The sequence below is a fragment of the Falco biarmicus genome, chromosome 3 (genome assembly GCF_023638135.1).
Source record: "Falco biarmicus isolate bFalBia1 chromosome 3, bFalBia1.pri, whole genome shotgun sequence".
NCBI classification, from domain to species: domain Eukaryota; kingdom Metazoa; phylum Chordata; class Aves; order Falconiformes; family Falconidae; genus Falco; species Falco biarmicus.
The window spans coordinates 117,160,452-117,184,569 of NC_079290.1; the positions used below are offsets into that span (position 1 = coordinate 117,160,452).

At 68.2% G+C, this 24,118-nt stretch overlaps 1 protein-coding gene across 1 annotated transcript; it reads left to right on the forward strand.

Moving 5' to 3' along the window:
• The first annotated feature begins 653 nt into the window (after positions 1-653).
• Positions 654-23,873, forward strand: COL16A1 (collagen type XVI alpha 1 chain). Its single transcript, XM_056332109.1, has 71 exons — positions 654-785; positions 2,345-2,456; positions 4,510-4,572; positions 4,718-4,835; positions 6,681-6,804; positions 6,893-7,163; positions 7,255-7,340; positions 7,646-7,777; positions 8,208-8,261; positions 9,273-9,308; positions 9,774-9,800; positions 9,980-10,042; positions 10,224-10,265; positions 10,352-10,396; positions 10,613-10,648; positions 10,796-10,858; positions 11,008-11,052; positions 11,129-11,224; positions 11,392-11,430; positions 11,689-11,733; positions 11,998-12,033; positions 12,210-12,326; positions 12,432-12,467; positions 12,574-12,609; positions 12,698-12,808; positions 12,905-12,949; positions 13,089-13,124; positions 13,219-13,272; positions 13,462-13,578; positions 13,653-13,688; positions 13,807-13,914; positions 14,025-14,147; positions 14,224-14,277; positions 14,348-14,389; positions 14,509-14,544; positions 14,775-14,828; positions 14,897-14,965; positions 15,088-15,141; positions 15,285-15,311; positions 15,389-15,454; positions 15,535-15,588; positions 15,683-15,736; positions 15,838-15,891; positions 15,989-16,033; positions 16,129-16,245; positions 16,669-16,704; positions 16,967-17,047; positions 17,220-17,264; positions 17,614-17,658; positions 19,114-19,167; positions 19,272-19,325; positions 19,699-19,752; positions 19,883-19,927; positions 20,038-20,091; positions 20,197-20,232; positions 20,516-20,578; positions 20,728-20,799; positions 20,990-21,043; positions 21,137-21,181; positions 21,436-21,480; positions 21,580-21,633; positions 21,714-21,767; positions 21,903-21,953; positions 22,118-22,207; positions 22,323-22,358; positions 22,500-22,544; positions 22,651-22,839; positions 22,926-22,992; positions 23,080-23,256; positions 23,344-23,421; positions 23,513-23,873. Exons 2-71 carry the CDS (start codon positions 2,381-2,383, stop codon positions 23,713-23,715), a joined length of 4,869 nt encoding a protein of 1,622 aa, XP_056188084.1. The 5' UTR covers positions 654-785; positions 2,345-2,380; the 3' UTR covers positions 23,716-23,873.
• The last annotated feature ends 245 nt before the right edge of the window (positions 23,874-24,118 follow it).

Here is a 24,118-nt window from a genome sequence, read left to right on the forward strand (position 1 = left end):
GCACCAGGGGTGGTGGATCAGCTGTGCGGTGCAGTGGGGTCTGTCCTGCCCAGGGAGGTGGTGGAGTCACCATCCCTGGAGATGTTTAAAAAACAAGCAGATGTGGTGCTTAGGGACAGGGTGTAGTGGTGGCCTTGGTGGTCCTGGGTTAAAGGTTGGACTTGATGACCTCAAAGGTCTTCTCCAAGCTAAACGATGCTGTGATTCTATGTCCCAATGCCACGGGGTCTTGCCACGGGGTCTGCCACAGGGCTGCTCCCACCTCGGCTGGGTGCTGGGCCGGGTGCTGTGCCGGTGCAGGAGCATCCGTGGAGGCACTTACTCCACCCCACAGCGGCAACCATTCTGGCCAAGCACCAGTGCCAGCACCCGGGTCCCCTCCGGTCCCTGGGTGGGGGACAGAGCTCCACGGGGTCGGCAGCCAGGGGCTGGGGTTCAGCCCCATCGCGGGGACAGGGGGTCCCCTCCTCTGGGGGGGGTCCGGGGGGGGGGGGGTAGGAGGCGAGGGGGGACGGCGCCCGGGGTGTGTTGGGGAGAGGAGGGGGAGGGCGGGATGCGAAGGCGGGCAGTGGCCCGGGCCCCCCCGGGGGCGGGGAGGCGGAGGGCGGGCAGCCGCTGGGGGGCGGCGGGGCCCCCCCGGAGGGAGGCGGGGAAGGCGGCGGGGGCGGCGCGGCGGAGCTCCCGGTGTCCCGCGGCTGCCCCAGCGCCCGGACCGGCCGGACCCGCGGCACCGTCCGCTCCCCGCCAGCCCCGGCCAGCCCCAGGCCCCGCCGAGCCCCGCGCAGGTGAGTCCCGGCCGGCCCCGCCGCCCCCGGCCCCGCCGCCCCCCGCCCCGGGCCCCGGAGCGGGGCACAGCCCGGCCCCGCCGGGGCGGGCGCGGAGTGCGGGATTCCCCGTAAATAATCGTCGTGAACCACCGCCCGCCCGGCCGGGACCGGCGAGCCGGGGCCGGGGGGACCCGCCGGTGCCGAGGGTGCGGGGGTCGGAGAGCCGGGGGGCAGCCGGGGGCCAGAGGGAGCAGGGCAGGGGCGGGAGGGGGAGGGCAGGAGGAGCACGGCGGGGGGCGGGGGGTGCAGGGGAGCAGAGTGGGTGCAGGAGTGGGCACAGGGTGGGTGCAAGGCGGGCGCAGGAGGAGCGGGGTGGGTGCAGGGGGAGCAGAGTGGGTGCAAGGTGGGTGCAGGGGGAGCGGGCTGGGTGCAAGGCGGGCGCAGGAGGAGCGGGGTGGGTGCAGGGGGAGCAGAGTGGGTGCAAGGTGGGTGCAGGGGGAGCGGGGTGGGTGCAAGGTGGGCGCAGGGGGAGCGGGGTGGGTGCAAGGTGGGTGCAGGGGGAGCAGAGTGACTGCAGGAGTGGGCACAGGGTGGGTGCAAGGCGGGCACAGGAGGAGCGGGGTGAGTGCAGGGGCAGCAGAGTGGGTGCAAGGTGGGTGCAGGGGGAGCAGGGTGGGTGCAGGGGCAGCAGAGTGAGTGCAGAAGTGGGCACAGGGGGAGCGGGGTGGGTGCAGGGGGAGTGGGCTGGGTGCAGGAGGAGCAGAGGGGGTGCAGGGGGTGCAGGAGTGGGTGCAGGGGTGGGTGCAGGCGGTGCCGGGCCAGAGCAGCCCAGAGGCAGCAGTGGGGAGCCGGGAGGTGCAGGGGTTGTGCAGGAGGTTCAGGGCAGGGAAGCTGGGGTGCAGGCAGGGAAGAGGTGGAGGGTGCATGAGAGCTGAGCACAGGCAGGGCAGGAGCAGGGCTGCTGGTGACAGGGGTCCCTAATTGCGGGGCGCGGGGATGGAGGCGTGGGATGGAGGCTGGGGTTGGATGGAGGCGCAGGGATGGAGGCTGGGGTTGGATGGAGGCGCAGGGATTCATGTCCCGGAGCTCTGTCCCAGCCTGGCTGTGGCTGCCTGCAGCCCTGTCTTGCCTCGTGGCAGGAAGCAGGCAGGAGGGGGGCCGGGTCGGGGTGACCCGCAGGGCACCCGCAAGGCCTGGATCACCCCTGCATCCACATGGGACCAGGAGATAAAACAGGAGGGATGGAGACCTTCCCGGGGGGCTCTGCACAGGAGGCACCCCGTTCTGCTTGGGGGCACCTCTGCCGCCGTGTTTCCGGATGTTTGGAGTAAATCTGGGTTGTAAATCCCGGGATGCTGGGGCTTGCCCTGTGTACTGTGTGGAGCAGACGTGGATCCAGCAGTGGAGGGGGGCCATGCTGACCCCCAAAACCTTCCCAAGCCATGGCTGAGCCGGTCAGCATCAGCTCTGTGCTGGTGGCTTTGCTGGCAGTGTCCCAGCTTGGGCGAGCTGGTGGGATGCAGGCCGGTGCCCACCATGTGCCTGTCCCACTGCTGCCCGATCTCTCTCCCTTGCAGGCAGCTGCACTGCCCCGAGCCACTGCCGTGGGCACCATGAGGGGTCCCTGGGCCCTCACGCTTGCAGGGCTCATCAGTGTCTGCGGGGGGAAGGAGCTGCTGGCGGTAGAAGGTAAGGGGCACCGGGAGCGAGGGCTTGGGGTCCGCCCAGGAGTGGCCACCTCTTTGCCTGTCCCTGGGTTCCTGGAGAGAGGAGGGGAGGGCTAGGGATTGCCGGACAGAGGTGGCCAGGGGACACCGGGAGCTGTGCTGGGTCCCCACGTGCCAGCACCGCACGCAAGGGCACGCTGGTGGCCCGAGGAGTGGCTGTGGACATCTGCTGCCTGCTGAGCGCCGGCCGCCCAGGCTGTGGGGCTTCACTCAGCATCCCGTGCGGGCAGGGGGCCAGGGAGAGCTGAGCAAGCCCTGCCACGGGGAGCCAGCCCGGGGACACCCCACCATCGCCCCCGCAGCCGCCGAGCGCCGGGAACGCCCCGCAGCCCAGCCTCTGCTCATGGAGGGAGCAGGCTTGGCCGCGCTCCGGCCGCAGGGTGCTGGCTGCCAGCTGGCAGCGAAGGCAGCGCCGTTTGGCAGCGCCGGCGGGAGCAAGCTGTAGGTGAGCTGGGACCACTGGGGCAGCGGCGAGGATGCACGGAGCTCCCCCAAGGGGGTTTTGGCCTCTGCTGTGGGGTGAGAAGAGGTTTGGCCATGGTGCACGCCAACAGTGGACAACAGTGGAGGGCTCGGGGCTGTCCGCTGGCAGCTGGGGCTGGGGGGCCGATGGCTGAGCCCATGAGGGTCTCTGCTGAGGCGCCCCTGGCTGCAGGGCTGCTGTGCGTGGATGGCGGCATGGGGCCAGCGGCAGCTCAGGGTGAGCTCCAGGCGGATGGTGGGGAGGAGCTGCTGGCAGTGAAACCACGGTTGCATCAGTCTGTGCGGGGGTGGAGCGGTGGCTTGTCCCGGGGGGGCCCGGGGAGTGCCTGGCTTTGCCCATGCAAGGGACCCCGCAGCCGGCACCGGTGCCTGCTGCCCTGCACGGCATGGCCTCCTGGCTCGCAGCCCTTCGTTAGGGGAACGAGGGTTGGGGAGGTGAGGTTTTCCCTTGGGCGCAGCACTGAGGCCAGGACAGGCTTCAAAGCAGATTGCACCCAGGGTGATTTATGCTTTGCTTTCCCCCCCTGCCCCGCTGTGGATGATCTCACCGCCGGGTGGGAGGGAGCTCTGCCCCTGGCCGCAACATGCGCCTGTGGGGCTGGCTGCAGCACTGCAGCCCCTGCTTCTGCTGCTGCAGCCGTGCCGGGGGTCCTGAGGGCAAGGGGCAGCTCCCTGCGCTGCTGCTGGCACTGTGCGAGCGAGCGGTCAGCCTCGGGGAGAAGCGCTGTGGTGGTGCCGAGGCAGAGGGGGGCAGCGGGGCTGAGGGGGGCAGAGCCACCACCTGGGAATGGCCAAGGGCTGGGGAAGAGGCAGGTGAATTGTCAAGGGCCATCCCTGCTCCAGGGCTGGTGTGCATGGAGACAAAACAAATTCCTCTTTCAATACCCCCTTGTTTCCTCTCTGTGTCACACCTCCCAACATCTGGTAGCATCCAGCGGAGGTGGATTGATGCTGCTAAAGCAATAATATATCAGCGCGGTTGCAAACAGCACCAGCATCCCTGTGATCGCGACTGACATAGCCTCTCGCCATCCCCTGGCCAGGCTCTCACACCTGTCCCCTGGGGCCACCAGGCCTGGGGATGTCACCGGGATGGGACAGGAAGGCCAGTGGGCAGCTCTGGGTGCCACCTCCCCGCCTTGGGTGTCCATGGCATCCATCCAAGTCTACTGATGCAGATTCCAGCCATGGGGCTGTTTTGAGGCAAAACACGCAGCAACTGGGAAAAGCATTTCACCTGGTGAACTTACTGTGGGAGGCGGCTAGGGCCAGCTCTGAGCTCACCGCCCGTCCTTTCCAAACCTGCTGCTTCGCTCCTAGCGGGCTGTTTGCAAGGAGCCAGCGCTGCCGTGGGAGCGGGATTTGCTGGATCCATGCCGCCCTGCAGCTGCCAGCAGCCTCGGTGTGCTGGGGGGCTGGGGCAAGCACCTGGCAGCACCCCAAGACCCGCTTGGGCTTGGGGAGCTCTGCATGGTCCGACCCTGCTTGCACAGCCTGGGGACACTGCGGTGATGTGCTGATTTGCCTTGCAGGGGAGCTGTGCCCGCAGCTCTGGGACGAGGATCTGGTTGGGGACAAGTATGAGAACATAACGGGTAAGGAAAGCCCTTGTTGCCCTGCAGACGGGGTCGCCACACAGCCCTGACTCCTCAGGGATGGGCTCTGTGCCCTGCCTGGAGAGCATCAACCCTCAGTACCTGTGCCAAGGCCAGGTTTCACCTCCTCCGCTCTGTCCTGCAGGTTTTAACCTGATTAAAAGGTTCGACCTGCTGAAGATCTCCTCCATCAAGAAAGTCCACAACCCGAGGGGGCCGGTGGTGCTGCGGCTGGGCGCCGTGCCGCTGGTCCAGCCCACACAGTGAGTGCGGGTGGCTTGTCGGGTGGCCCTCGGTGGCCAAAGCGCTGCCGAGCACCGTCCCCACGTGTTTTAAGGATGGGGCTTGGGCAAATTTGCTGGACTTTGCCTTTAGCTCGTGCTGGGGAAGCCAGGCAGCTCTGCAGCACTGGGGGGATGCAGAGGTGCTGGTGCTGCAGCCCTGGTGCTGCCCAAGCCACCGTCCTCCTAGAAAGTAAATCATGGGCTGCAGCAGCTCGGCTGGGTGGTGGCCAGCCCTTACGCAAGCACGTCTCTGTGGCTGCTCTGTGTCTGCTCTCCTCACTTGGCAGGCGCTTGCTGGGGGTCTAGACAAGCTCAAAATGCTGCACAGCCCCGAGCAGGCACTGCTGGGTTTGCTGGGGCCACGGGGGTCTGCTGGGGGAGGCACACTGAGACCAGCCCTCAGCCCCACCGTCTCCGGCACGTCCTGCCCAGCTGTGCCCAGTGCCGTGCTCCACACCGTGCCGCCCCGCAGGGCTGGGGCTGGCAGGGATGCTGCAGCGTGGCAAGGTGGGAGCGGGTCCACGTCCTTGGGAGCTGTTCCTGGAGGAAGCTGCTGTGGTTGCACGCCTGCCTCCTTCAGCCCGCCTGTCCCCACATTGCCTCGGGGCTGGCACGCAGCTACGCCGGGCATGGGGCTCTCCCCAGGGCGAAGGAGACCCAGCCTTGGCTCCTGACCTGGGCAGCCAAGTCCTTAGATGGCTTCGAGATGGCAGATGCTCCAGGCTGGTGTTGCTCTTGGCTGGGTGCCTGTGGCAGCCCAGAGCCAGCCCTGGGGAGTGCTCAGTGCAGGGATAACCCCGACAGCCAGGTCACGAGCTCCAGGTGGTCACCCATGGGTGCCCCTCCACCCTGGCCCCACTCCTCGGTGCCCAGCAAGGACATCCCTGTGCCCCATGGAGAGCAGAGGGGAGCGCTGGGTCTGGCCTGTTCCCCATGCCTTGGTCCAGCTCCAGAGCGGTGGCTTGGAAAATCGCTGGTGTGGTGGAGCTGTGGCTGGAGCAGAGCAGAGCTCAAAGCAAATATTTCCAGCGGTTGAGTGGGCTGCGAGCGAGCTGGGCACGGTCCTGCCAGTGATCGGCTGCCGTGCTCCCTGCCGCGCAAGGGGGGACCAGGCTGCCCGCTGCTCACCGCCTGCGTGAGAGCATCTGTCCCATGGAGCCTGTGGGGTCAGGGCCATGGAGCCTGTGGGGTCAGGGCCATGTTTCCCAGCTGCCCAGGGACAAAATTCGATACTGTGGTGATAAGTGTGTGGCTCCAGGTACTGCAGCCATCCCAGGAGGGCTGTGTTTGGGTGTGTGGTGGAGACAGTGGCTGTGCTGTGGGGCAGGGATGGGGATGGCGGCTGGGAGTGCCTGAGGCAGGCAGGGCTGGCCGGCTGCGCAGGGATGCTTGGTCCCCTCCACCGTGTGCATGTCCAGCCAGTGCGAGGGATGCAGGGCTGAGCTTTGGGGGGATGGTCTGAGCTCCCTGTGCTGTGCCAGGACGGGAGGAAGCGTCTCTGCTGTCTGCCTCCTCTTCAACTCCCGTTGCATAAGTGCTGGCGTCTCCAGCAGCCGCAGCCCATGCGGCCGGCCAGGACACAAACAGCTCCAGGTCCAGGCGCTGCTGCGTGAGGCTGGGGCTGGATCCACCCCCATGGCATCTGCAGTGCCACCGATGGGGACAGACCCTGACGGGACCCACGGGGGTGATGTTGGGGTGATGCTGCCGGTGGGTGCCATGCGGATGGGGGTGTTGGGGCTGGTGCTGCTTCCAGCCTCGGTGCAAACGCTGGCATCAGAGCTCGGTGCAGGGTCCGGCCACCCCTGAGGACTGTCCCTGCAGGCAGGTGTTTCCCCGTGGGCTGCCCCCCGCCTTCACCCTCGTCCTCACCTTGCTGCTGAAGAAGAACAGCACCGGGGAGCACTGGTACCTCTTCCAGGTCACCGATCGGCAGGGCTACCCCCAGGTGCGGCCCCGGGGTGGCAGGATGTGCCAGCGGTGAGGGGACAGCTGGAGGCCGTCCCCAAGCATGGTGTTGTCCCCTCTCTGCTCAGCTCTCTCTGGCCGTGCATGGCCCCGAGAAGAGCCTGGAGTTTCAGGCCAGGGCACCAGGGGCCACGTTCGTCAGTGCCACCTTCGCAGGGAAGGCTGTGGTGTCCCTCTTCGACGGGCGGTGGCACAAGGTGGTGGTGGCTGTGCAGAGCCGAGCCGTCTCCATCCACCTTGACTGCGCGTCCATCTCCTCCAAGCCTCTGGCACCCCGGCGGGCGCTGGCCCTGGAGGGCAATGCCTTCCTGGGGCTGGATGCCACGCGTGGCACCCCGGGTCCGGGTGAGTCCCCGTGGAGTGCGGGCATGCTCTGCCTGCAGTGTGGGGCCTGTCCCTGCCTGCCCCTGACCTGCCGCCCCATTCCCGCTGCAGTTTGACATCCAGCAAGCTCAGATCTACTGTGATGCTGAGCTGGCCAGGCAGGAGGGGTGCTGTGAGATCTCGGCCAGCGGGGTGAGTCCCCACCAAACTCCCACCCCAGTCCCAGCCAGACCCTGGCACTGCCCTGCATGGTCCCCCCCCCGAGGGGAAACTGAGGCCCGGTGAGGGCAGGTCTCTTAGCCAGAGCTGCTCTGTGGGCCACCCCCTGCTTGTGGTGGCTGGGGACATCCACCAGCCCTGGGATGTCTTGGTGCCTCGTGGCCAGCACAGGGGATGGTGCAGGATGCACCCCTCTCCTGAATCGCATGGGGTGCCCAGGCAGGGGTCTCCCAGCTCTCACCCCAGCAGCTCCCCATGACCCCACTCTTTCCCAGCAGTGCCTCACAGAAGTGCCCAAGACGCGTCGGCAAGCAGAGCTGATGCAGAGCAGCAACCTGATCGAGATCTCACCGCAGCCCGAGGGCCGAGTGTACACCCGCTGCTTCTGCCTGGAGGAGCCGCTGGGCGCGGTGAGCTTCTGCATCCCTCCGGCAGCCTGGCACGGGCCCCATCCTGGCATAGGATGCTCCCAGCCCCACGGGGTGGGCAGTGCTCAGCCACCGTGCTGGGTGCCTGATGCTGCCGAGCCAGCAGCCGCGTTGATTCAGCCCCTGGAAAAGCCCTGCCTCACTTTTTCCACCACGCCAGGCTCTGTGCAAGGGGAGGGAGGGAGCTGGTGGTGGCCAGGCGCCTGGGAGCGAGGGAGGGGAGGGCTCCTGCAGCCCCACCACTGGCTGAGCCACCAGCTCAGGGCTCAGCCCGAGGCAAGTCTCACCCATGGGTGCCCCAGGCAGGATAACCCAGGGGTGCACAGGCAGGATAACCCAGGGGTACCTGGAGAGGGAGAACCCAGGGGTGCACAGGCAGGTAGCACCCATGGGTGCTCTTCTCTCTTCACAGGAGCCGGTGAGGACCTCGGGGAGGACTGGCCTGAAGGGAGATCAGAAGGAGAAGGTGAGGGAGGGTGTCCCAGCCCGGCTGCTGTGGTCCTGGCATGCCCGCTCCGCTCCCCTTCCTCCCACTGGTGCCGGTGCCATGCAGGGGGCCCAGCCGTGCCCTGGGCTGGCTCTGTCCCCGCTGCATTCGGGAACTTTCTGCTCCTGCCAGAGCTGCAGGGATGCCCGCAGAAGCGGCTGCTCTGCTCCCCCGAGCAGGAATTGAGGCCCCACTTGCTCTCTGCTGCTGCTGGAGCGATCCCAGCCGTGGCCAAGGGCCTCTTTGTTCCCTCTGAGCGGCTGCGGAGCACTGCCAGAGCTGGGAAGTGTCTCCACTGCACCCTGTGCCCCATCCCTCTGTGGCCCTGTCCCCCCAGGGCTGCTGCATCCCCATGGTGGGATCCTGTCGGGGATACCCAGGGTGTAGACCAGGTCCAGGATCATGGCTTGGGGTCCATGGGGTCCCTCAGCCTGCCCGGCTTTTCTTCCCACCCTCCATGTCACTTCCCCGCCGGGTGAGAGGAGCCCACCCAGGCAGCTGGGGACACCCAACGAGGGGGTGAGGTGTGGGGCTGGTCCCGGCTGGGGGACAGGAGCCTGGGGGGCTGCACTGAGCGCTGCCAGTACCAGCACCTGGGCATGGGGCACGGGCAGCCCCATCCTTCCTGGCCCCAGTCCCATGGGAGCAGGCTGGAGCGGCTGGTTTGGCCCGGCAGAGCTGTGGTCAAGCCACAAAGCCACAGGGAGAGCCGGGTGCCAGGGCAGCACTTGCCTCCCTGGGGACACAGCCGGGGGAAACGCTCTCCTGGATTTTCCTTTCTTCATCCCAGGCATCCCCCTGTGCCCGTGGGCACCCTGGGGCTGGTGGGGAGTGATGCTGCTGGGTGAGCCCTGTGGGTTTGGGGTGCCCAGGGGAGCGCGGCGGTGGCTGCAGGGTTGCGGGTGCCACAGGGTTGTGGGTGCCACGGGGTTGTGGGTGCCACGGGCAGTGCCTGGAGCTGGTGTGAGCTGCCATCCCTGTCTCTTGCAGTGCCCGCCCTGCTCGCCCCAGATGGCCTCGGCAAATGTGAGTGTGCCGCCGCGCAGCGCCGGGCTGTGCTGGCAAGAGATGGGGATGCCGACCCGACCGCTGCTGGGGCTGGGCTGGGCTGTGAGCTGGGGGTGGCAAAAGCCGCTGGGGTTGGTGTCACCCAGTGCTCTGTCATCGTCACCAGCCCTCCACGACCCACGGCTCCACCTGGCCCAGGGCCCAGCAACATCTGGCTGCGGGGAAGGTCTCTGATCCTTTCCAGATGTGGCCTCATTCCTATGGCAACCTCTGGCTGGAGGCGTGGGACTGATGGCGGGGGGGTGGGGGTGGGGGTGTCTGGGACCCCACGTGCCCCATGGGGTTCCTGGGGTGGCACTTGGGGACAGGGTGTTGGGAGGATGGGGACCGTGGTGGGGACAGGGCTCTCCTGCTGCTTCTTGGAGGCAGCTGCACTCGCGGGGGCTCCGGGCACTGCAGGACACCGTTCTCCTCTCTCCCTAGGTCACGCTCGGTCCCCCAGGTCCAAAGGTAGGTTTGTCACCCCCCAGCACACACAGAGCTCAGCTCCAGCAGGATTGTGGCCATGCAGACCCTCGGCTCTGCCTGGAGCATCCCTAGCAGGAGCTGTGGGCTACACTGTGGGCACACGCGTGGCCGTGGGGACACTCGTGGCCCATCTCGTCACCTACCCCTTCTCTCTCTTGCAGGGTGGGAAGGGCGAGCGTGGCCTGCCTGGCATCACCGGTGGCAAGGGGGAGAAAGGCGACCGTGTGAGTGTCCCTGGCCATGTCCTGGGCAGGGACCCCTCTGCTGTGGGGCTGCTGCCTGCGGGGGTCCCTGGCACACGGGGGTCCCACTGCCCTGGGGAGGGCTCCTGCCTGCCATGGCCATCCGTCCTCGGCCACGGCCGGCGCAGGCAGAGCCGCTGAGCTGCCTTTCCCCCTCCCGCAGGGCACTGACTGCGTGCGCACCCACCCCGGTGGTCCCATGCAGGTGAGACTCCCGCACCCTCTGCGTACCCCCCTCCCGGCTCTGCTGCCCCCTCCCTTACCCCACTCCCTCTTCCTCCTCCTCCTCAGTGTGCCGAGGGGCCGCAGGGCGAGAAGGGGCAGCGAGGAGAGGTGGTAAGTGATGCTCAGTGGATGGGGCTGCGGCGCGGGGACCCAGCGGTGCTCCCCACCCACGTCTCGTGCGTACCCCGGGCTGGGACACAGGGTCTGGCCCCAAGGAGACAGCTCAGTGGGTGGCGGGGGGATGAAGGGAGTGGTGGTGTGCGCGGGAGGGAAGGCCTGCATGAGCCCACCCGTGGGCACCCACTTTGCCCTGCTGTTCCCACCCAGGGGCTCCCAGGGACAGCCGGTGCTGATGGGCAGAAGGTAAGTCCATCCCACCCGTGGGTCCCACCACTGCAGTGGGGATGACTGTGCCGTGGGTCCTGGTATGGCGGCAGTGGTGCCAGGACCTGCCGTTGCTGACCCCAGTATCATGGGAGATGGCATCGGTGACATCCATTTGTCCCACAGGGCCAGAAGGGTGAAAAGGGCGACGGGGGACTGCAGGGCAAGCCGGGGCGCCCAGGGCGTGATGTGAGTAGTGCTGGGTGGTACCTGGGCATCCCCTGGGCATCCCCGGGGCCACACCCCGGGCAGTGGGGTCCAGCTGCTGGAGCAGCCCCCCCATGGCGTGCGTGGTGCTGTGCATGCGGAGCCTTCATATCCTGCTCCCTTCCCGGCAGGGCCGACCCGGGGAGATTTGCGTGGTGGGCCCCAAGGGCCAGAAGGTAGGTGGGGGCTTGAGGGTGAGTGGGTGGGAGCCAGTGGCAGCACTGGCACTGACACCCACTCTGTGCCTTCCAGGGTGACCCTGGCCTCGTGGGACCTGAGGGGCTGGCTGGTGAGCCGGGGCCCCCAGGGAAGCCAGGTTCTCCAGGCATTGGCTTTCCAGGGAAGCCGGTAAGGACCCCTGTGCCATGGGCCTGGGTGATGTCCCCAGCTTGGCATATGGTGGCTGCAGGTGGACATTGCCATGGGAGGGGGTGAGGTGCCCCCCAGGGCTCCATGGTGGAGCTGGCGGGCCGGGGTGCCCAGGCAAGGCTAACACTGTCCTTTCTCCCTTTCAGGGTGACCCTGGTGGCCCTCCTGGTCCGAAGGGAGAAAAGGTGAGTGGGGGGCAAAGGGGTCCGGGTCCCAGCCGCCCCCCCCCACTGCCCGAGGGCTGCTCGGCATGGCAGGCAGTGGGCTGTGCCAGGGATCCAGGGATCTGCCGCGGCTGAGTCAGTGCTGACTTGTTGGGTGGCCCAGGTCTTTGCCTGGGGGGCAGGAACCCCTCCCTGGGGGGAGAAGGGTAGCATGGAGGTTCTGGGGGGGCCAAGGCTTTCTCCCTTGCTGGGCTCAGGCTCTCCCATCTCTGGCTCCAGGGCAGCTCGGGAGCTCCTGGACCCGGAGGATCACCTGGGACACCCGTGAGTACCGTGAGCCTGGAGCCAAAGCCCGGGGTCAGGGATCGGTCTCTTGGCTCGGGCTTGGGGCTGCTGGCCGGAGCGGCGGTGGGATCCGAGCCCAGGCATGGGAAGGGGTTTGGGAAAGACGGCAGCCTCCTTTGGGGCTGGGAATGTCCCGTGCCACGGCTGGTGGCAGGGATTGGGGGGGTTCTGGGTGACATTGCCAGTGCAAAGCTTGGCCTCGGGCCTCCCTGAAGCAGCCCCGATCCCTGCCTTCCTCCACAGGGTCCCCCCGGCATCCTGGGGCCAAAAGGAGACAAGGTGGGTGCAGCGGCAGGGTGGCCTGGCAGAGGCTGTGCCACAGGCACGGCAGCTCTTGCTGGTACAGCTCCACCGCAGTGCCCATCCCCTGGGCTTGGGGTTGCTCGGGGCATCTCGGGGGGCTGCTCCAAGGACCCCCTGGGCTGGGGCTGCGTCTCATTGTCCCCACTGGGCAGGGCGAGCCGTGTGAGGTGTGTCCCACTGTTTCTGAAGGGATGCTCGGTGCCACCGGGCTGCCCGGCAAACCGGGACCCAGGGGAGCGCCCGGAGCACCCGGCAAGGACGGGGTCTCGGTGAGTCTGAACCCGGGGGCTTGCAGGCAAGTGCATGTGGTGGAGGTCAGAGCAGGGTCTTATCTCAGCATCCCTAACGTTCCCTCTTTGCTTCTCCCTCCCCAGGACAGACCTGGCCCTGCAGGACCCAAAGGGGACAGGGTAGGTGACGTGGGACCGAGATGTGGACTGGTTTGTCCCCAGCCAGAGGCGGGGGACACCGAGCACCACCCAGCCCCTGCTGGCAGCTCTTGTGTTTCCTTCCCAGGGAGATCCTGGCATCCAGGGGATGAAAGGGGAGAAGGTGAGTGACTATTCCTCCATCCCACCCACCCACTTAGCAGGCAGCCCCTGTGGTCCCCCTAAGCTGTGCCCTCTCCCTGCCCCCCCAGGGGGACTCTTGCCTGTCCTGCGATGCCCGCGTCCTTGCTGCGCTGCTGCGGGGTCCCACCGAGGGGCTCCAGGGTGAGCTGGCACCAGCACCGCTGCAGCCGGGGCTGCCAGTGAGTACGTGGGGCTGAGCCCCGCTCTCCCGTGCCAGAGGGGCACCCTGGGGCTGCATGGGTGCTGGGTGTGTAACCGCATGGGGTGTTTGGCAGGGCGAAGCGGGGCTCCCCAGGCTGGCTGGCATCAAGGGGGAGAAGGTGAGTGACCCCGAAACCCACCTCCCTCTCTGCATCCCCTGAGGTAGCGGGAATGGCTGCAGCACCCCATGGGGTTGGGGCAGCCCAGCTTTCTCTGGGGCCTGACCCTGACCCTGACCCTGACTGTGTTCTCTTGCAGGGGGATGGTGGCCAGCAGGGACCCACAGGCAGACCGGTGAGTGGCTGCACAGGTGGGCAGCGTGGGTGTGGGGGCTCAGGGTGGGTGCTGGGGGCTGCAGTCTCACCTCTGCGGTGGCTTCTCGGTGCAGGGGCTCCCGGGAGACAAGGGGGATCCGGGTCTGCAGGGGCTCAAAGGAGAGAAGGTGAGCCCTGTGACAGGGACCCCCTGGACCCTGCTCCCTGCCCCGTCCGTGAATCCTTCCCCGCTGAGACCCTTGCAACTTGTTGCATGGGACAGCCCTGCGATGGGCTGCGGGGGCTACGAGCCGCCCGCCCCACCGCAGTGCTCCGGTCCCTGAAGCCACGCTCCAAGCAGGATGTCCCCTCTGCAGGGTGAGCCATGCGGGCAGTGCCCCCCCACGCCGCAAGCCCTTGAAGGGGCAGCGACGGTGCTGGCCGTGCCTGGACCGCCGGGGCAGAGGGGCCAGGGTGGCCCCCCAGGCAAAGCGGTGAGTGCTCCCCAATGCTCGCGGGTGCCCGTTCTGGGGGTGCTCTGGCCTGACCCATTGCTCTGTTTCCCCAGGGCAGACCTGGTGATGCTGGCCAGAAGGGACAGAAGGTAAGAGGGGCTGGGGAGGGGGTTCTGGCAGGGCTGGCAGTGGCAGAGGGGGCTGTGACCCCCCCGGGCTGTGAGGCTGGGGGAATGCTGTGCCAGCCTTGTCCCCTCTATTTCCCAGGGGGATGCAGGGAGCCCCGGGGACCCGGGCACCCCGGGAATGGCTGGTCTCCCAGGGCTGTCAGGTGAGCCTGGCATCAGGGGTCCGGCTGGCCCCAAGGGCGAGAAGGTGAGACCCCTGCACTTGTACGGAGACCTGCATCCCGTCACCGTGGTGTCACCCACCCCCTCCATCCTTTTTCCATCCTGATTTCTCCTCCTGTGCTCCCTCCTCTGCAGGGAGACGCCTGCGAGCCCAGTCCCGCTCCACATGGGGACTTCTCGGACATGGTTGGCATCCCGGGAAAACCGGGGGCCAAAGGGGACCAGGGGGCCCCAGGCATCGGCCAGCCGGGCAGACCGGTGAGTGCCCCCTCCCCAGGGCACCGTGGGTGCCCGGTGGCATCATGCCCTCGGGGCTGACCCTGGTGTGTTTTAGGGGAAGCCGGGACTGCCAGGGATTCAGGGCCCTGCTGGGCTGAAGGGGCGGCAGGTGAGCGGGGCCACAGGGGGCTAGGCATGGGGGGGCTTTGGGGCTGCTCACTGCCCCTCTGTCTCCCTAGGGTGAGCCAGGACCGCCGGGGATCGGCCAGCCAGGACCGCAGGTGGGTGTGCGGGGTGCCTGTGCTGTGCCGTGCCATGTCATGCCATGCCGTGCCACGCTGTGCCGTGTTGTGCCGTGCCGGGTGGCTCTGCCAGCTCTCACACACTCTGGTTTTCCCAGGGAGAGCCTGGGAGCACCGGACCACCCGGGACACCTGTAAGTAGCATTTTGGGCTGCCCAGCCCTGGAGATGCGGCAGCCCCCAGCCCCCCGACTCCTGCAGGTGGGAGGTTTGCACCGTGGCAGCATCAGCCCCCGGGGCAGACAGTGGCAGCAGGGTCCGAGCCAGACCACCCTGGGGACAGTGGTGTCACTGCAGCTCACTGGGTGGGCAGGGGGGGCTGCCTGGTGTGGTTGGGAGGAGTTAATGCCCTCTCCTGTCCCCAGGGCCCCCCTGGACCCCAGGGCCCCCCTGGAATGGCAGCAGAGAAAGGTGCCAAGGTAAGGGAGCATCCCCCAGCCCTCCCTGTCCCCCTTGCCCCCCCACTCCTGCTGTCCTTCCTCTGCAGGGATCTCCGGGGCCCAAAGGTGCCATGGGACCCCCTGGACCACCAGGAACTAGCGCCACAGGGCCACCGGTAAGCCCTGCCCTCCAGGGCGGGCATCGCCATCCTCCCCCAGCCCCTCGACGGTGGCTAAAAACTGCTGTGCCGTGGTCTGAGCCCAGAGCTGAGCTTCCTCACCCTCCTCTTCCTCACAGGGCCCCGAAGGGCAGCGGGGGCTCCCCGGGGTGCCGGGGTCCAGTGGGGAGCCGGTGCGTATGGGGGGCTGGCGGGGGGGCTGCACGTGCAAGCATGGGCAGTGTGGTGCTGAGCCGCTGTGCCCCGGTGCTGGTGGGCGGCACGAGGGGGCTGGGGGCTGCCTGCTAATGCACATCTCCGGCTTTCCTCCTCGCAGGGGGAGAAGGGTGCCCAGGGTGAGAAGGTGAGTTGGGATCGGGGTTGAGCCGGACCCCCACGCCACCCCGCTGCCCTCCCTGCCCCCACCTCCTCTCTCTGCAGGGAGACCCCGGGGAGTGCGCCTGCCCGCCCAGCCCCCGCCAGGACCCCAACTACACTGGGATGCCGGTAAGCACTGCAAGCCCGCCCGGGCACCCCCGGCTCTGCTTCACCCCTGCTGAACGCTCTCCCCCTTCTCTCGGCCCCAGGGAGCCCCAGGACTGTGGACCGGGATGTCCTGGCAGCCGCAGCCGGGCCCGCAGGTGGGTGCTGCCCCCGCTGCGCTGCGCCCACTGGCCCCCCACCCCCCACTGCCTCACTCCCCGCCTCTCTCTGATTGTGTTTGGGGTGTTGCAGGGTCCCCCTGGAGCCCCCGGTCCCCCCGGCCCCCCCGGTGCCCCGGGCCGCCAGGTGAGTGATGGGAGACAGGAGCAGCAGTGGGCGAGTGGGGTCTGATCCTGCCCAACTTTTAGCGCAGGGTTGAAATATTCAAGCTCTCTCCTCGGCTTTAGGGGATGCCAGGACACAACGGTTTGCCAGGACTGCCTGGACCGGCTGGAGACCTGGTAGGTAGCGGCTGTGCCGGTGGCAGCTTCCCCCAGGGCCACCCATCCTGCTTCCCCGGTGTGGGGACCGTCCCCTTCCCCCCTGCATCTCTTCCAGGGACCACTGGCTGTCATGGCTGAGAGGAACATCGAGGTGCTGAAGGTGAGAGTGTGGGGATGGGGCACCTGCTCGCTGTGGGCCATGCCCAGGGGACCCCCAGCACCCTGGGGCACCCCTGACTCCCCACCTCCTCCCAGACCCTCTGTGGGGACTGCGCCCAGCTGCAGGCAGCCTTCAGTGCGCCCAGCAGTGCCAAGGGAGAGAAGGGGGACGGGGGCATGCCGGGTGCTCCTGGCAGCGAGAGCTGCGCCCAGGTGAGTATTTGCCCACCTCAGGGTGGGAATCCCAGTGCCCCAAACCCCCAGTCTTGCTGGGGCTTGGGGTGAAGTGCAGCGGTGGTGCTGAGCACCTGGGCATTGGCTCGCGTGGCAGCAGGCGCCTTCGGGGCTGGCACACTGTGGGCACGCTCTGGGCACGCTCTGGGCACGCGCTGGGCACGCTCTGGGCACACGCTGGGCACACGCTGGGCACGTGCTGGGCACGCAGGTCCTGGCAGCCACGCAGGCAGGCTCCCACGCGCAGCTCCTGCCTGCCCTGATGATGGTGGGGTCCCCGGGGAGGGTGATGGGCTTGTCCTGCGCAGGGGCCGGTGCTCAGCACCCAAGTGGTGCAGGGTGCAGCGTTCTCCAGTGCAACCCTGCAGGGGATCCCTGGGTGACTCCTGGGTTTTCTTCCAGTGCTTTGCCCAGTTCCCGAGAGCAGAGGAGGCTCGGGTGAGTAAACCGTGCCACCCAGCACCCTCCCCCTGCCGCGGGGCTGAGCTGCTGCCCTGCTCTGACTCCCCAGTCCCCAGGGTGCTGCAGGGACGGTCCTCGCTGGGGCAGGACCTGGCACCGTACCCCGCTGTGGGAGCAGCCAGGGCTTTGGGGAGCTGCACAGTTGCTTCGGGGGGCACTTGGTGGGGCTTGGCAGGGCTTGGCTGTGGGCAACGGGCAGAGCTGGCCCTTGCTCCTGATGCATCCCCGCTCCCTGCAGGGTGACAGCCCTGACCCAGACTGTGTGGGTGACCCCGGGCTGCCGGGCGCCCCGGGCATCCCTGGTGAGAGAGGCGAGCAGGTGGGTGCGCTCCCCATCTGCAGTGCTGTCCCACTCTGCCCCCCTCCAGCATCCCAGCCCTTCCCCGTGGCCGTGGGGCCGTGGCTGGTCCCTCGGTGCCCCTTGGAGCTGGAGTGGGGCCAGGTCCCTGTCCCCCACCGTGGTCACACCTAATGCACCTGTCTCTCCCCAGGGCTCACCAGGACTGCGGGGACCCCCAGGGCCACCCGGGCCCATCGTAAGTAGCCCTGCCTAGGGTGGGGGGCTGCCGGGCTGCATGGGCATCATGGTACGGTCCTGGGGGGCTTGGAGCCCCCCACTGCAGGTTGCCGAGGGGGCCTGGTGCCCTGCCCTGAGGCCATGGTGATGGGCAGAGGGCTAGGGCCGTGGTGAGGTGGAGGTGCCACACGGCATGGCTGTCCCCGGCAAGTCTGGAGATGGAGGCGAAGGCGCTACCAGCCCGGAGATGGAGCAGGAGCCGGCTCAGAGGGAGGCTGAGCTGGCCCCCACCCAGCAGCACCCCCAGGGCTCAGCCCAGGCTCCTGGGTGCCATTTCCAGGCTGTGACCTCCCCATTTCTCCCCTCAGGGCCCCCCAGGCTTTCCTGGAACGCCTGGCGCACCCGGACTGCCCGTAAGGACCCAGCACGGCTCTGCTCTGTGCTCTCTGTCGCTGCCGCTTGGTTTGGCTGTGTCCCCTGTCCCCCCTGGGAGCAGCCACAGCCCAGCTGCCCCCCTCCCCTTCCACCCCATCTCCATCTTCCCATTTCCACCTCCATCCCCATGCAGGGGGGCTCGGCGGACCCGGGGTCTGCAGGCTCAGGAATGATTTTCCTGAGCTCAGGGACTTGCTGATGGCACTTGCCAGCCCCAGTGCAGCTGCCCCTGGTGCCCCACGTTGGGGACCTTCGCTGTGGGACCCGGCTGTGCCGGGGGTGGCCGCAGCTGCTCTCTGTGTGCTGGGGACCCACTGCCCTGGCTTGGTGCCCACAGCTCATAGTAGCTCCCGCGGGGTGGGCTGGGTGCACCACATGGCACCTGGCTGCTGCCCCTTTCCCTGGCTGCCCCCGGGGACTCCCCTCCTGGGGGTCCGGAGGATCCCCCCGTGTGGCCACAGTGCTGCCTGGGCTCCTCCTCCTCTTACCCTGGTCCCTGGCTCCACTGGGGTCAGCCAGCCTCCGCCACCATCTCCATCTTGATCTTCATCTCCATCTTCATCTCCATCTTCATCTTCATCTTCCTGCTCCCACCCGTGTTCCCACCTAGCACGAGGTGGCCGTGGGGCTGTGCCGGCGGCTCTTGGAGGATCCTGCTCTCCCTCGCCTGTGCCGGCCATGTCCTGCTCCTGTCCCCTCGTCCACTAATGTCACCGTAACACCATGGTCTGTGTGGGTCTCCGTGGGTCTCTGTGGGTCTGTGTGGGTCGTTGCTCTGCGGTGTGCCAGCGTGTCCTGTCCAGCCTCCACCACCTCGTCACCACGTCACCCCACTAACCCACCCCAGCGGTTCCGTGACACAGAGCCAGGGGGCTCCTGGTGCTCACCCGTGTCACCGGTGCCTGGTGTGCCCTGGGAGGACCTCCTGGCTGTCACCCGTGTCACCCGTGCCTGGGGCGCCCTGGGAGGACGGGGAGGCAGCGGGTGGCACCAGGCTGGAGCTGTGGCCTCAAGCATGTCCTGGGCAGTGGCCGGGGTGCTGGGAGCTGAGCACCCCATGCAGCCCCTGCCCAGGGCTGAGCTTTCCACGGCACTGGGGCTGCCCGTGGGTCCTGCCCACGGGCCACAGCGTGGGGGGCACAGGCAGCGGTGACCTGTGTCTGGGTGCAAGCGTGCTCAGCCATGCTTGGGCATTGAGCCCGGCGCACGTGGCTGGTGCTGCGGGTGGAGGGAGCCCAGCCAGGTGCCGAGCGGGTCCTCCCCGGTGCCCGGAGGTGCTGGGCAGGCTGGGGCCGGCACGGGATGATGGACATCACGGGCCCCATGGGCCGTGCCTGGGTCCTTGGCCCCCGCGCTCTGCCGGGGCAGGTGGGCACAGTCCTGGGAAGGGGCCACAGGAGAGCCCCTGCAGCTCCTCTCTTCTCCCTCCAAAGGGTCTCCAGGGGGAACGTGGCCCTGCTGGGCTTGCTGGAGCCAAAGGGGAGCCGGTGAGTAGTGTGGGAGGAGGGGACGGGGGGGACACCGGTGCCCCGTGGGCTTTGGGAACTGGGCTGGGGCATTGCAGGTGGCTCAACATCCTTCTCCTGCACAGGGACCTCCAGGGCAGCCTGGCTACCCCGGCGCGACAGGCCCCCCTGGCCTTCCCGTGAGTACTAGGGGGGGGGGGGGGGGCTAGGCAGTGTCTGCCAGCCCCCAGCCCCCTCGTGTGTCCCAGCGTCCCTCCCTGGTGCCTGCAGGGACCCCTTGTGCTGCCTGAGCAGGCAGTTGGGGGACCCCAGCAGGCACTGAGCCCCATGTCCTCACGGTCATCCCTGTCCCATCCATCCCGTCCCACACGTTCCCGGTTCTCTATCCATTGCCTGTCTGTTGACTCCATCTGTGCCCCTTCCATGTCCCATCCTTCCCCATCCGTCCCTGTACCACATCCATGCCCCATCTGTCCCACACCTCCCGTCCATGCCCCATGTCCCAGCTTGTCCCCTGTCCTGTCCTGTGCTTTCATCTCCTTCCTTCCCCAGGGCATCAAAGGCGAGAGAGGCTATGTGGGCCCCCCTGGGGAGAAGGGGGAACTGGTGAGTCCCATGGGGCCATGCTCCAGGGGCAGAGGGGTGGGGGGCTCTCCCAGGTGCCCCCCTCGCTGTGGGCACTGGGGCTGAGGTCCTTCCAGCCACATCCATCTGACCCGGTTCCTCCCCTTCCCAGGGACCCCCTGGCTTGGACGGCCTCCCCGGTCCCACGGGGCCAGCGGTAGGTGCCTGCTCTGATCGGCTCCTGGGGGGCTGTGGGGAGGGGGGGGGCTGCAGTGACTCCAGGTACAGTGAGGTGCTCCCCACCCACCTCACCCCCTCTCTTCGCAGGGACCGAGGGGCGAGCGCGGGCTCCCGGGCAGTGCTGGTGAGAAGGGGGACCAGGTGAGCATCCCCGAGGAGCCAGCAGGGATGGGGGGCCATGGGACCCCCCCATTGAGTAGGATGCGGCTGTTGGGGGGGTGCACCTCAGCTCTTGTCTCTCCACAGGGTTTCCAGGGCCAGCCTGGCTTCCCGGGACCACCGGTGAGTACATCCCACTGGGAGCAATGCTCCGGTACAGCACGGTGTCCCTGAGAGATATGGCTGGCCCCGGCTGTGTGTCCCCATGTCCCCATGGGGCCAGGTGGCCAGCCAGGGACGAGGATGGGGGTTTCTACCAGGGGGATGCAGGCAGATCCCACGGGACAAGGTGCAGAGAGCAGCCCCAGAGCGTATCCAATAAATGAGTTTGGAGATGGTGGCTGTGCCTGGCTGGGCTCTCCCACCACGATGCCCCCCCCTCACTCAACACCCCCCTTCTCTTTAGGGGCCCCCCGGCTTCCCAGGGAAGGTCGGTCCGGCTGGGCCACCGGGGCCTGCAGCTGAGAAGGTGAGTGCCACGGGTGAGTGCCACCGGGACGTGGCTTCGTGGTGGCACCACTCCTGCCTGGGGCTGGTGGCTGGGTTTGGCCCTGCTCTGTGGGGTGCTGAGCGGAACCCAGCCCCAGCCCCTCTTGTGACCTCCTGTGGCTCTCGCAGGGCAGCGAGGGCATGCGTGGCCCCACGGGGATGCCAGGGCCCCCCGGACCCCCTGGACCCCCAGGCATCCAGGTAAGACCCCCCCCTCCTATGCCACCCTTGGGGGCAGAGCGGGCAGGACCACCAGTATCACGGTGCTCCTGGGGAGCCATTCCCTAGGGATCTGTTCCCACGGCCTGGGGTGCCCGGAGCAGGTTCCTGGGGGACCCCCAGAGCCCCTTGGTGCAGACCACCCTCTGACACCCTCACCTTGTCCCTGCAGGGCCCTGCTGGCTTGGAAGGACTGGACGGCAAGGACGGCAAGCCAGGGCTGCGGGTGAGGCTCCGGGGTGCTGGCAGCGGGCAGCCCCCCCCCCCCAGCCCCCCCAGGACACCTCCAAACCATGTCTCTCTCTCTCTCTCTCTCCAGGGTGACCCTGGTCCCCCCGGGCCACCAGGGATGATGGGTCCTCCGGTGAGTGACAGCCTTCCTTGTCACCCCTCCCCGGTGCTCAGTGCCTGGCAAGTCCCGGCAGCCTGGGCTGGGTGTCCCCTGAGCTGGGACTGTCCATCGTGCTCCTGTGGATGCTGAGCCCAAGGGGGTGGGCAGCCACCCCCCCTGGCCCAGCACTGCAGGACGAGGTCCCCAGCATGGACTGGGGTTGGGGTCACCTGCTTCCATCTGCTCGCAGGAGCCAGGACCCCCACCCAGCTCTTTTCTCTCCCCAGGGTTTCAAGGGGAAGACGGGGCACCCGGGCCTGCCAGGACCAAAGGTGAGGGATGGTGGCACTGGGGGACGCTCAGCGGTGACAGCCCCAGGGACCTCAGTCCCCACATGTCATGCCGCCCATGATGTCCCTTCCTCCTTTTAGGGTGACTGCGGCAAACCCGGCCCCCCGGGGAGCACGGGCCGGCCGGGAGCGGAGGTGAGTGATGGGGTGGGTGGGCGCAGGAGCCCTGAGCTGGGTGGGCTCCGTGCCACCCGTCATCATGCTGCCTTCCTTAGGGTGACCCCGGACCCATGGGACCCCAAGGCCGGCAGGGACCCCCAGGGCTTATTGTAAGTTGACCCTGCTCCCCACGGCACACCGGGATGGTGCCCGTGGCGGGGAGCATGGTGGGGTCTCCCTCTGGTGCAGGGAGCGGGGGCATTGCCCACGGCCCCCTGAGCTGACGCCCCTCTCTCTGCCCCCAGGGCCCCCCCGGCAGCCCGGGGCAGCCGGGTCCTGCTGGCCTCGCTGGAGTGGTGAGTAGTGCCTGGGGCCGGATCCTGCCCCACCACAGCCCCAGCTGTGGGTGCGGGGGCCGGCCTGGGACCGGTGGGTGCCACAGAGAGCGGGCTGGGGGATCACCATCCCCACCCTGCGCTGACTCCCACGCCCCCGGCCCCCTCCTCCTGCCTCCCTGCAGGGGCTGAAGGGCGAGCGCGGCTCCGCGGGGGAGCGAGGGCTGCCAGGGATGCCAGGACAGCCGGGACCCCCGGGCCACCCAGGACCACCGGTGAGTGCAGCGGGGCATGAGGTGTGGCGCAGACCCCTGCACCCCAGTGCAGTGGGGACCTTGAGGACACCACCATGCTGGTTGCCATCTCACTCTGCCCTGCTTTAATTTCCAGGGGGAGCAGGGACCAGACGGACCCGTTGGGAAAGAGGTACGAGCGCAGGCTCTGCGCTGTCCTGCCCAGCGGGACCCGGGGCTGGACCGTGGCATCCTCCGGCCTGGCTACGGTGTCTCCAAGGGTGCTGGTGTGGAGGACACCCCTGCCACCCTGTGCTCCTCTATATCTCCCCAGGGCCCCCCAGGAAAACCTGGCATCATGGGACCGGCTGGCCAGAAGGTGAGGGGAGAGCTCAGCTGTGCCGCTTCGGCCATCCCGGCACCCCGCAGCCCACCTCGGTGCTGGGGGTGCCGGGGCTGAGCCCTTCGTCTCCGCATCTCGGCAGGGTGAAGCTGGATCCCCCGGCGAGAGAGGCTACCCCGGGGAGAAGGGCAGAGCCGGCATGCCTGGGGGGCCAGGGAAGAGCGGCTCCATGGGCCTCGTGGGGCCACGGGGGCCAGCGGGAGAGAGGGGTCCCCCTGGCTCACCAGGACCTGCGGGCAGCCCCGGGCTGCCAGGACCCCCAGGAATGATGGTAAGGCCATGCTGGCCGGGGTGCAGGACCCCATCCCCCCCCCCGCAGGGCCCGGTGGCGAATACCCTTTGTGTGTGTCCCCTCAGGGAGATGTAGTGAATTACGATGAGATCAAGAGGTTCATCCAGCAGGAGCTGAGCAAGATGTTTGACGGTAACGGGGTGGTGGGGATAAAGGCTGGTGACACCCCGGCATCGCCTCGTCCCCACCAGCGCTGAGTGCGGCTGCCTCTTCCCGCAGAGCGGATGGCATACTACACCTCCCGGCTGCACTTCCCGGTGGAGATGGTGGCAGCCCCGGGGAGACCCGGTCCCCCAGGGAAGGACGGGCTGCCCGGCCGGCCGGGACCCCCCGGCTCCCCAGGGTTGCCGGGGCAGATCGGCAGAGAGGGGCGGCAGGGCGTGCCGGGCATGCGGGGTAGGTGCTGCTCCACGGGGTCCCCGAGTGCCGGGGCATGGCGGTTGTGCTGGGGGTCTCACCTCTCTCCACCCACCTCTCCTCCAGGTGAGCCGGGCGCCAAAGGAGAGAAAGGCGAGAAAGGCGTGGGGCTGATGGGGGACAGCGGCCCCCCGGGACCCCCAGGTGAGCCCCCTCCCTCCGTGTGGCCACCAGCCCCACCATGGGGCTTGCTGCCAGCCCCGCACCCTGTCCCCTCCCTCTTTGTCTCTTCCAGGTCCCCAGGGGCCACCAGGCTACGGGAAGATGGGTCCCCCAGGCCCGGTGGGACAGCAGGGCATCCCTGGCATCCCTGGCCCCCCCGGTGCCACGGGGCAGCCGGGCAAGACGGGGCACTGCAGCCCGGCGGAGTGCCTGGGCGCCATGCCCCTGGAGCAGCCCCTCTTCCAGCCCAAAAACGTCAAGGGCCCCTTCGGCTGAGGGGACCCCCGTGCCCCCCGCCTTTGCTGTTAATATTGTTTCCCCGCTGTGCCGGGGGCTGTGCCTGTCCCGCGGCGGGGGCCGGTGGGTGTTGTACAGCTCCGTCGGGATCGTGAGGGCAGGTGGATCCTGCCTGGTCAAATACACCCGTGCTGGTGCCCCCGCGCCTCCGCCTCCTCCATCGGCCACGGGCCAGATCCCCGCCTCGTCCCCAGCTCTGTCCCCATGTCCCTAGCCCTGACCCCAGCCATATCCCCAGCCCTGATCCCATGTCCCCACTCCTGTCCCCATTCCTGTCCCCAGCCCTGTCCATGCAGCCAGCCATGCTCCCAGCCCTGACCCCATCTCCCCAGCCCTGTCCCCAGCCCTGATCCCATGTCCCCACTCCTGTCCCCAGCCCTGT

Excerpts from the sequence above, each read along its gene's own strand:
- COL16A1 (XM_056332109.1), top strand. The coding sequence starts at position 2,381 with ATGAGGGGTCCCTGGGCCCTCACGCTTGCAGGGCTCATCAGTGTCTGC. Across the intron at positions 7,778-8,207 it reads TGGAGGAGCCGCTGGGCGCG|GAGCCGGTGAGGACCTCGGG; the intron begins GTGAGCTTCTGC and ends CTCTCTTCACAG. Across the intron at positions 20,092-20,196 it reads CTGGTGAGAAGGGGGACCAG|GGTTTCCAGGGCCAGCCTGG; the intron begins GTGAGCATCCCC and ends GTCTCTCCACAG.